Source organism: Aquarana catesbeiana, linkage group LG10, assembly GCF_042186555.1.
Source record: "Aquarana catesbeiana isolate 2022-GZ linkage group LG10, ASM4218655v1, whole genome shotgun sequence".
In the NCBI taxonomy this organism is placed as follows: domain Eukaryota; kingdom Metazoa; phylum Chordata; class Amphibia; order Anura; family Ranidae; genus Aquarana; species Aquarana catesbeiana.
The window spans coordinates 172348372-172359737 of record NC_133333.1 but is presented as its reverse complement, the minus strand read 5'-3'; the positions used below and the strand labels follow the sequence as shown (position 1 = coordinate 172359737).

General features: G+C 43.8%; 1 protein-coding gene across 1 annotated transcript; it reads left to right on the top strand.

The window, feature by feature from the left end:
* The first annotated feature begins 647 nt into the window (after window positions 1-647).
* TMEM52 (transmembrane protein 52) lies at window positions 648-11106 on the top strand. The gene is made up of 5 exons (XM_073602976.1): window positions 648-841; window positions 4299-4339; window positions 4445-4489; window positions 8639-8808; window positions 10438-11106. The coding sequence occupies exons 1-5, from the start codon at window positions 779-781 to the stop codon at window positions 10734-10736; spliced, it is 618 nt and encodes a 205-aa protein (XP_073459077.1). The 5' UTR covers window positions 648-778; the 3' UTR covers window positions 10737-11106.
* The last annotated feature ends 260 nt before the right edge of the window (window positions 11107-11366 follow it).

Genomic DNA, 11366 nt, shown 5'->3' with positions numbered 1-11366 from the left:
AAGTATCTGGTTCCTATATAGGGGACACTGTATACACTTCCATAGAGGAGCAGGGTTGGTTCCCTATAGGGGACACTCACTGTATCGTGTATAGAGGAGAAGGGTTGGTTGCCTATAGGGGACACTCGCTGTACCCTGTATAGAGAAGGGTTGGTTCCCTATAGGGGACACTCGCTGTGTCGTGTATAGAGGAGAAGGGTTGGTTCCCTATAGGGGACACTCGCTGTGTCGTGTATAGAGGAGAAGGGTTGGTTCCCTATAGGGGACACTCGCTGTGTCGTGTATAGAGGAGAAGGGTTGGTTCCCTATAGGGGACACTCGCTGTGTCGTGTATAGAGGAGAAGGGTTGGTTCCCTATAGGGGACACTCGCTGTGTCGTGTATAGAGGAGAAGGGTTGGTTCCCTATAGGGGACACTCGCTGTGTCGTGTATAGAGGAGAAGGGTTGGTTCCCTATAGGGGACACTCGCTGTGTCGTGTATAGAGGAGAAGGGTTGGTTCCCTATAGGGGACACTCGCTGTGTCGTGTATAGAGGAGGCGAGTCCCTCACACACAGCTCGTCTCCCGCTCACCTCGCACTGCACAGCCCTTCTGGTCGTAATGTGGGCGGGACCAGGCTAACACGGGGCGGGGCCGAGCCTATGGGCGTGTGCGCTTCTATAAACCGTGGTGATGTCAGCGTGCTCTGCAGTTGTGTGGCTGGATTTGGGCTTTGTGGGTCTCCTCCGGAGCTTACGGTGCTGAGATCTCCATCTGCCGGTCCCCGAACCCCGGAGCCATGTGGATGTGCGGAGATGAGTCGCGGGGGAGGCTCCTCGCCCTGTGCTGTGTACAGATCATGGTAAGCTCCTTTGTTGTCAGGACGTGGAATGTCACACCACGTGAACCCCCCTCCATCCCCGATCATCTGCACTTCACGTCCACACACAGGAAGACCCCCCCCCCCCCCCCCACCCGTGATGTAGAGGGTGGGTGACTGACAGCTTGTGGGGGGAGAGGACTGCAGCAGCTGCACCCCCCCAATACCCCAATGGAGGGGCACTGTCCCCCCCCCCAATACCCCGATGTAGAGGCACTGTCCCCCCCCCCCCAATACCCCGATGGAGGGGCAGTGACCCCCCCCCCCCTACACAGGACACCTCCCCTCTCCTTCTATGGCCTCCTCCTTCTTCTTCATCTCCTGTCTGGATTCCATACTCCCCCATGTATGATCACACTGTACATGTATATTATTCTCAGTGTAGATTTAGATCTTCTGCTCTCATTCCTCCTCCAGCACACAATGGTTGCAGTCTCTGGGCTGACCTGTCAGTTGCTGGGCTGCCAATAACAAATGTCTTGCTGGCACTTTAGTGCTGTGTCTCCTCTGTATAATGCATTCCTGATGTGGCTTGTATAGTGGAGGCCATACATGGAATGATCTCACCATATGATTACTGTATGATCTGAACCATTAGGTTTTTCTCATTAGCCATAAATCTGTGTATGACCACCCTGAAGGTTTGTTTGCGTTGCCCTTTTGAGCAATAGATCACTTTTCAGAGGGTGTTTAACAGGCCAGTTGGGTGGTGACCTGTCACCTTCTTGCTGCCTGCTTTAACCCTGTAAATCTCTCAGCACCATGATGCATGTGTATTGCATACAGCCTTGGGGCTGTCCCAGTGCAGTCCTAAATGGGTCGTGTTCGGTGGTGATCCTGCCCGCTGAATGCAGCAAGGGATATAATACTTGCCACACAATGCTGCAGGATGGGCACACCACCCTTCAGCCACTGTGATCAGTATAGGGGGTGGTAAAACTGCAGCTTAGTGGGTTTTTTTTTTAATGCTGCTAGTGTAAACTTGGCCTAATGATTTAGCCTCAGTACACTTCTATGCAATGTGGAAAATGCACAGCATTAATGCGATCTGCTGCGGGTGTCAATGTTAAAGTGATTTGTAAAGCCTTGTGTATTTATTTAATTTTTTTGAATCAAACATGTTATACTAACCTGCTCTGTGTAATGGTTTTGCACAGAGCAGCCCCAATCCCTCTCTCCTCGGGTCACACGCCGGTGCTCCCTCCTCCTCCTGCCGGGTTCCCCCACAGCAAGCAGGTTGAAATAGGGGGGGGGGGGGGAACCTAAGCAGACCCGCTCCTGATCAGCGGCTGTGTCCACTCACACACAGAGCCATAGTGAGGCCCCGCCCCCCACATCTCTTGATTGGCTCACTGGCTGTGATTGACAGCTGCGATGGCTCCGGCTGCTGCCAAAAGCCAATCAGGAGTGCGAGTCCCTGGAAAGCCAAGGCTCTCATTAATATCGCTGGATCGAGAGGGGGCTCAGGTAAGTATTAGTGGGGGCTGCCACACTTTTTTTAATCCTTGTGCCTTTACAACCACATTAAACTAACGACACCCCAAAACAGCTTGCAAAACACAGTGCGATTGCCTGAATTGGATCGCATGGGTGTGACTCCCATGCAATCTAATTTCAGGGGAATTCCAAAAAAAACCATTCTGCACCATTTTGATGCGGAGAGATTTGAACCATACAAAACGAATGGCTTAAATCGCACTCTGCAGACATTGCATGTGGTTTTGCACAGGAATGCGGTGCCAATCACATGCGTTGTGCCGTATCGCGGTAGTGTGACCCTAGGCTTAAACAAGCAGTTATGCAAGCAGTTTGGACACGGCAACAACTTGGTGACGTTTTATTTATTGATTATCGGTATTTATATAGCACTAACCGTGCCAGATAACAACTCATTACATGATGATTTTCCAACCTGTTGAACAATTCTTTGGCGTTGCTCATGCATGGAAAACCATCTTCTAGATTGTAAGCTCTGAGCAGGGCCCTCTGATCCCTCCTGTATTATAGGTGTACTGTCTGCCCTCATGTTGTAAAGAGCTGTGCATACTGTTGGCACTATATATATCCTGGTTTTCTTGGTTTGTTCATACCATAATGCATGTATATAGACAGCCCATTTACTTTGAGCCCTAAAAATACAATCTGTGCTATTTGTTTCTGATGCAGCAATGTATAGATCAGCTGTGGGTTAACATGCCCTACAGTGAGGCGTGTTCAGAGCGCTGGATCCATATGGGGTGGGGGGGGAGATAGACTGCCAATTTTACATAGCAGGAGCTGTGTGCACGCTTTCTGTGCTCAGGGCTGCACGCCTGTCAAATTGGGACATGTGACTCTCCGTACAGCCGCTGCGTCCACATAGTCAGGTAGACTGTATGCAGTTCAGCTACCAACCAACCACACATTCACGCTGTACAGGCCACAGCACCCCGGCAAAAGAGCCTTTAAAAAGATGAAGGTGCCATGGGTTAGCTCACGTCAATCAGATTAGAAGTTTATTATTCTTGATACAGTCAGAAAACCCAACACGTTTCTGGGCCTCAAGGCTCCCTCCATCGGGGCTGAGAAACAAGATCACCCCAAGTTGTGTAAAATAAATCTAAAAACTGCACACATCATATGATGTACTAAAGATTGTAGATCAAATTTAACGGCTTGGTACATATTGTAAAATTTATTTTAAATACAAGAATAAGACCACATTACGTTTATAAAAGTATGTATGTCTTTGACAGCGCGTATGGAAAGTACTGCTGATAACTGGCAAGGCCATTTACAATGTGACTGGACACAGCTGATCGCATGGCAAAGGGCTGCTGTGATTGTCCCTTTACCTTGATCTGTGATCAGCTGTGTCCAAAGAATACAGCGTTCACCAGGGGCACACAGGGGCCGGGGGTTCTGGAAAGACGTCAATAGACACCCTCCTTGTAATGGCGGACCGCATCAGCAACCAGCTGCATGTCTGGCAATAGGAATTGCTTCCTTTTGGAGGTTATGATTAAGCTGCTATAGTCCTGTTGTATCTTGGCCTAGTGATATACATAGATTTTTACGACTAAACCCTTTATACTTTTGAAGATTGGAGTGTGGTCACCTCTTTTGCATGTACATTGACAGGTTTTTCAGTTCACGGACTGGACCAGCACCAGATCGTCAGTACAGCTATTAGATCACTTGGAGCGGTATTGCAGCCTCTTTGCCTAATAGGAATTGCATAAATACTAGGAAGCCACTAATATAGTATTCACAGAATAGTAAGCTAAAGCACTAGTGTGAGGTTTTGCATGTGTTATGGTGTAAACAAGCCCTTAGTGACCTGTCTGCCTGTTTATTGCAGCCTTTATGCGTTAAAAAAATTCCTATTTTATTGAGCTTGTATGCTCTCTGCTTTTACTTTTCTATGATCCACTGAGTAAACTTTTTTTTCCTTTTTCAGATCTCGTTGTGTCTGGCTAATCGCGATGACCACTGTGAGGAGTGAGTATTTTTACATTTTTTTTGGTTCTTCTAATTGTTTCACTGTTTATATTGGATTGCTGTTATTACATTCTTGTCTTAAATATATTTATTTTTTATTTTTAGAAAAGGTTGTTCAGCCACAAACTGGGTCAACCTGTGGTATGTCTGGTGAGTAGAGAAAGCTTATTACAACTTTTGGACCTGGCTTTTTGTCAGATGGTCATGTGGATATTTACTGCGATCTATAGAATGCTGACATCTGTATAAAGGTTTTCCAGCAGAGATTTAAAGCCTAGGTTAATTTTTGTTAGTTTTTTTTTTTTTTTTTTTTTTGCCATCTGTCTGGTTGTTGCGGGAAGCTGATCATTTGCACAGCAATAAAATTAAGGCCGGCCTTTGCTGTGACCCTCAGTGGCATTAGAGCCGGGTACAGAAATAGACATTGCCATGTGTCCTCAAAGCAGAGGCCAGCATTATCCTATGAAAATAAAGTGCCTCGTGCTTGGCCAGGTGATGGGACTGCTTATGTGTTGTGGTTTTTTTTTTTTTTTACTCTTGGGCATACTGAATTCAGAATCCATAGTTGACTTTAGTAATGTATATTTTTTTTTGGCTAGTTCTGTAACAAATGGAATGCCGTTGTATAGAAGCTTTAAGTGGATTTAAACTCAAACATTTTGTAGCTCAACTGTCTTAAGATGTGCTGGGTGCATTTTTTTTTTTTTTTTTCTTTAGGCTTTTTCTTTTTCACTTGGTGATCCTGCAAATCGCGCACTTCCTTTCTCAGATACTCATTGCTCCATTGTATCTATGGGCCCTAAACATGACTGCCTTAATTTGTTTATCTCCATTACATGGGTTCTTGGTGCTTTCATTTAAAGAGGAAGTAAACGCCCTATTTTTTTTTTTTTTTTTTCCTTCCCTGCAAAGTAAAGGCATAATGTGCTAGTATGCACTTAATACTAGCACATTATGTGACACCTGCAAACGAAGCCTGCGCTGCCACCTCTGGAGGCCACAGCCGTCATCCTTCCAGGGCCCCAGAGTAACTCCTGTAACCCCGACGTCACTCCTGCATGGGAGCCACCGCTCACGGCACTGACTTCTGAAGAAACGGCACGGGCAGCAGTTCCTTCAGAGCGTATGGGCCAATGACCTCATCGGCACAGTATACAGTAAATATCTCCTAAAGGGGACACCTTTAGGAGATATTTACAGTACCTATAGGTACAAACGGCACAAAGGTATACAACCTCTTTAAGCTCAGTGGAAGTTACAAGGACACTTCATTTCTGGAAAGGAGGTGTTTTCTGTAATTGCTTGTTCTTGGCCTGAAAACTGAAATAAAACTAATGCAGCCACCACATCCAAGTTGCTATAACATTTACATTTTTTAATTTTAATTTTTGGATTTGCAATAAAGGCTTGTATACATGGGCAGTTGGTGGGTGGTAAAAATAGGCAGTTGAGTCTGTTTTACCGGCCCCTGACCATTAAGCCTAACATAACCAGTGGCCATGTTAGTACACGGTGCTGCAAAACCTCTACAACAAATAATCAAGTCAATAAATCAAATCAATGATGCGATCCTAATCAAGTGAATAGGATCGCATCACAATCGCAAGCCAAGTGTTTAACAAACTCCTCTCTTTGGCTGAGAGGGAAAAAATGGTATTCAGGAGGAGGTTCTAATGCCCTGTACACACGATCGGATTTTCCACCAGAAAAACCTTGGATGGTTTTTCCGACGGAATTCCGCTCAAGCTTGCCTTGCATACACATGGTCACACGTTCTCTGAACTTTCGACCGTCAAGAACGCGGTGACCTACAACACTACGACGAGCCGAGAAAATTTAAGTTCAATGCTTCTGAGCATGCGTTGAATTGTTTCCGAGCATGCGTAGGAACTTTGCGTGTCGGAATTGCTACAGACAATCAGAATTTCCGATGGGAACTTTTTCTGTCGGAAAAATAGAGAACCTGCTCTGTCTTTTGCTGGTGGAAATTCCGCCAGCAAAAGTCCGATGGTCCATACACACGGTCGGAATTTCCGACCAAAGGCTCACATCGGACTTTTGCTGGCAGAATTTCCGATCGCGTGTACAGAGCATAACACCCTCTGAAAAGTGGTTTGCTGCAGATTGCTTTGCAGAGGAATGTTGAAGCTAATTTACACAAGCAGCCTCTACTCGGACTGGTTAGTCAATGGATGCAACTGTGTAGTACAGCATATAAAAGAGTTCTGATTTTAAGATGTAAACTGCTATTTTATTTTATTTATTTTTTTGCAATTATCGGTTTCAATAAAGTCAGTTTATGGTGCATGGGTGTAATATATATGTAGCTGTTTAGAGGCAATGACCGAGCCAGATGTGCAGGTTTTATTTTAGGATGTGTTAAAATTACATTGTAAGGTCTGAATATCAGCAGTGATCATTGCAAGGAAGCTGTCTGTTTTGGATGTTGACCTCTGCACTAGGTGGGATTGTTAGACTGACCTTTTGCATCTGTTTCCTTAGAAATTTGGCCTAGGAAATGCATTCCTATATTAAATGCCAGGAAATGACAGACTTCCATTTTCTATACGGTGGACTATTTTAGCATGGAGGCAAGGAGTGTAACTTGGCAGTATCCTGATATGAGAAGTGGCTGGATATTGCTTGTGGCACCCCACTAATGAATTGGGATTATGTGCCGATCAGTTGGTTGAGGAAGGTAAATGTAGGGGTCATTAGTACTTAGGCTGGCCATACATTATCCAATTTTCTTGTACAGTTTTTTTTTTTTTTTTTTTTTTTTTTTTTTTTTCCCTCCCCCCCCTTTAGATTTTCCAAAACCATGAGGTCAAACCTAAACACTTTTTTAATTCTGTCTGCAGTTAGGCAGGCCCTTGCACTACATAGTTGAAGGTAAATCTAAAGCAAATTGAATAACACATGGTGAGCCTTAGGCTGGCCGTACACTGAATTTTGCTTAGGTTATGTCGGGCATAACTTCAGTGTGTGGCCCTGTCGGTTGTCTCCTGTTAAACATCCTTCAAGGAAGGAGTCGGGTAGAAAATTGTTGGCAGAACAGCAGCTGCCTCAAGTCTGGTTCTGCCACTCTTTGGGTATACAATGGGAGATTTGTCCATATACACTGTAGCATGGATTGAGTAATCGGTTTGTCCAGCTTTACCCCTAGAAACTGCAGATCTCTGGACTGGTGGCTCAAAGGGCAATTGATCGAACCCTTTTCAGTGGGCAGCTTTGAGACCTCTCCTATGTTATTTGTTGGAGTCATAGCTGCTTTTGACAACCCCCCTGACTGACATACTGTATGGCTATAGGACATGCCTTAGTGGGCCTATGAAGTTGTACCTTAGGGATAGACAACATTAGTTTTAAAGGATAAGTTCACCATTTTTTGAAAAAAATAATAAATGTACACTTTTGCAGACAATCCCTGCAGCTTGCTGTCTGTCGAAAGCTGCAGGGCTTGTGAATGAACAATGAGCGCTCTCACAGCTATAAGTCACGATGGTAGTTGTAGTTCATTTACAGGAACCTGAATCAATGATGTGGCTGTGTGGGCGGAGCCATGCATGGGTGCACTGTCACACCAAGGAGGTTATTGGAGCTGGTGGCAGGAGCTGGAACATGTTTCAAAAGGTGAACTTTGCCCTAAAAGCAAATTTTAAAACCTGCATATTGGCTAGATGCAACTTTTTTATTAAACATTGCTCTGGTCAAATTTGACTTGAGGCTTATTGTTAGGATATGATGTCGGTTTCTAGTTCTAGATGTTGGCTAGATATTAACTTGCCACCTAGATCTGGTGATGGCATTTGCTTTTCAGGCTCCCCCGGTGATCCTGCCAGTAATATACTCCACTCCTAGGGTGATAACACTGACTGTGGATCTATAAAACTGCCATTGTCACCCTAGGACAGGAAGTATTGGGTAGGTCTACAGGACATCTCTTTACTACAGAAAACCTTTTGGTATAGCAATGAGAACAAAGGACCATGCTTACTGAACCCAGTTGGGGTACATGGAAAAGGCGTGTGTGTTTCTTGCATTTATTGAAGGAAATGTATTGTTTGTTGGGTTTTTTTTGTGCAGTTTAAAGCCAAAGCTTTGATGCTGTACATTTTAGCAGTCTTTCTGTGCTTTCTGGTTGGCATTGGTTTGTGCCAGCTTTGGATTAGACTGGTCCACTGACTTTCTTTCTGCTCTTGCAAATAGGCCTTCTGTGTTTAAACCCGTTTATAAAAGCGATGACAGCAATAGAAGCCTTTCCCTGTCTGTGTTTATATAGTTTCTTTCTTTCCCTAGGCTGATTCTGGTCACCATATTTCTTCTCCTGCTGTGTGGGACCACGGCCAGCTGCATAAAGTTTTGCTGCAAAAAGAAGAAACCGCCTGTGCAAAATTTACCAACTCATCCCTATGAAGTGACTGTGATTGCCATCGACAATGACAGCACCATTCACAGCACAGTCACCTGTAAGTAGCTTGTTTTAAGAAATTTGTAAAATGAAGCTTTTTCATTTTGGGCACCTAAAGAGAACCAGTTACCATGAATATTATACCAACAATTTCAAGGTTGAAAAGGAAAGGGCCAGAACGTAGGACTGGGAGATGTCACCATTCTTCCCTGGGGGGGGGGGGGAGGAATGTCCCCAAACTCTACTGTAACATAACTTTGGTAGTGACCCTTCAAATAACATACCGCTTGAAATGAACTCTTGCATATCAACTGTAGTGGCAAATGTTCAGTTCACTATAGCAAGATTGCGGGGTGTGGGTTTGTGTTTTGTTTTTTTTTTTTTTTTTTTTTTGTAGTAACCTACATATTCTCAAACTGCTCCCTTACGGTCTACCATTTAGACTGAAGTTCTAATATTAAAATCCGTCTTGTGATAGACTATAAAGTGCTGTGCTTTAACCCAATGCATTAGGTTGTGTTACCAGCCTTATGCTTTTCCAATGCATATTGGTGCACCCTGAATGAGATTTTAGACATTTTTTTTTTTTTTTTTCCCCCTGTGTAAGACGTGTTATGATTTTTCTGCTCACTATTGTATCCTTGTGTTATGCCATTAACCACTTATGGACCGCCGCATGCTGATATACTTCCTAACTTTGAAGAGGAATATCGTTGTTATGGCAGTGGCTAGCTGCCATAAACCCGGTATCCTCTTCTTTGGCCGGCAGTCCGCTTTCCGATAAGAGTGGTCTCTGCGGCGGGCTCTATACCATTGCTGGGCGGAAGCGATGTCAAAACATCACTTCTGCCCAAAGCTCTTAAAGGGCCACTTTTTTAAATTTATTTTTTTATTGAATTTTAGTGTAAATATGAGATCTGAGGTCTTTTTGACCCCAGATGTCATATTGAAGAGATCCTGTCATGCTTTTTTTTTTTTTTTTTTTTTTTTTTTTTTTTCTCTCTATTATGAGGGATGTTTACATTCCTTGTAATAGGAATAAAAGTGACGCTATTTTTATTAAAGAACAGTGTAAAAATAAAAGGTAAAATAAATAATTTTTAAATGCGCCAAGCTCGAGTGCAGAAGCGAACACATACGTGAGTAGCCCCCGCATGTGAAAACAGTGTAGAGCGAGAGCAATAATTCTAGCCCTAGACCTCCTGTAACTCAAAACATGCAACCTGTAGAATTTCCTTAAACGTCACCTATGGAGATTTTTAAGGGTAAAAGTTTGTCGCCATTCCACAAGCAGGCACAATTTTGAAGTGTGACACGTTGGGTATTGCTTTACTCGGCGTAACATTATCTTTCACAATATAAAAAAAATTGGGCTAACTTTACTGTTTTTATTTTTTAATTCAAAAAAGTGTGTAATACAAATACGGTGTGACAAGGTATTGCAACAACTGCCATTTTATTCTCTAGGGTGTGTAGAAAAATCAAATGTATAATGTTTGGGGGTTTTAAGTAATTTTCTAGCAAAAAAACAGTTTACTTGTAAACAAATCTCAGAGGCTCGGTCCTTAAGTGGTTAAAATGGCATGTTAGTGCTTATTGTAACACTAATATGACTGATCCATTAACATGACTGATGCGTTCAGCAATGCAATGAATGTTTAACATTCTATTTTCTGATCCGTTACAGCTTACAGCTCGGTGCAGTATCCTCATATGTTTGCATTTGGTGATATGGACAGAAGTGCAATGTCTCCTCCAGCTTACAGCCTCTATGCTCTAGAGCTCCCTCCAGCCTATGAGGAAGCCATAAAAATGGCTAAGCCTAGTGGAGATGTTGGTCCCTCTGTTGCTGGCCCAAAACTAGAGGACATCAGTGAACATGATGGACCTGAAGAGGACCAAGATCAGCAGCAAGCCTCATCAAATGACACGGACTCACCACCTCACTATGATGAGACTGAAATTACCCAACCTCAGGTCCACTGAAGACTAACTATAGACCAGAAGCCTGTGCTTCCCAGGGCTTGGCATGGAATCTTCAAGGATCAAATTCTGCTACAGATGCCAGGGAGCGAGAGCCCACCTAATCTTTTTGTAGTGCTATGACCTACATATAAGGCTGGAACTTTCTGAGCAATGCAGCCCCATGCTAGCCAGTGTCATGTGAACAGAATATTAATACCCGCCGCGTGTTCAGGGCAGACCTGGTGTCTCCATCTCTGCAAGCTAATAGTGGACGGTCTACCCCTGTGCTGCAAACACTTGTGGAATCCCCCTCTGCCATGGATGCAGACTAGCTCTTTGGATTGTCCTTTAATACACAGTGGGTGTAAATCATATGCAATTTTTTTTTTTTTTTTTTTTTTTTTTTTTGGGGTGGGGGTTCTGAATGCGAAACTAGCCAAGCTTAAAGGGATGCTTCAAAACTAATGAACAATTTTATCTTTGGAAATGTACTAGTTAAGAAACCTGACTATATAGACTTCTGCTGTGAAGATCTGCCATGTTAAGGTCACCACCTCGCCTCCCTTCTTTTCATGGCTGTGTATAAAAGTTTTCTCATTTTAAAGGGCAGGCAATAAGTGCAGAAAGGGGGCTAAATCCACTTTACATATC

Bases quoted from the DNA above. Each gene is read 5' to 3' on its own strand.
- TMEM52 (XM_073602976.1), top strand. From the start codon at position 779: ATGTGGATGTGCGGAGATGAGTCGCGGGGGAGGCTCCTCGCCCTGTGC. The intron at 842-4,298 runs GTAAGCTCCTTT...TTCCTTTTTCAG, and splicing joins TGTGCTGTGTACAGATCATG to ATCTCGTTGTGTCTGGCTAA. The intron at 8,809-10,437 runs GTAAGTAGCTTG...GATCCGTTACAG, and splicing joins CATTCACAGCACAGTCACCT to CTTACAGCTCGGTGCAGTAT.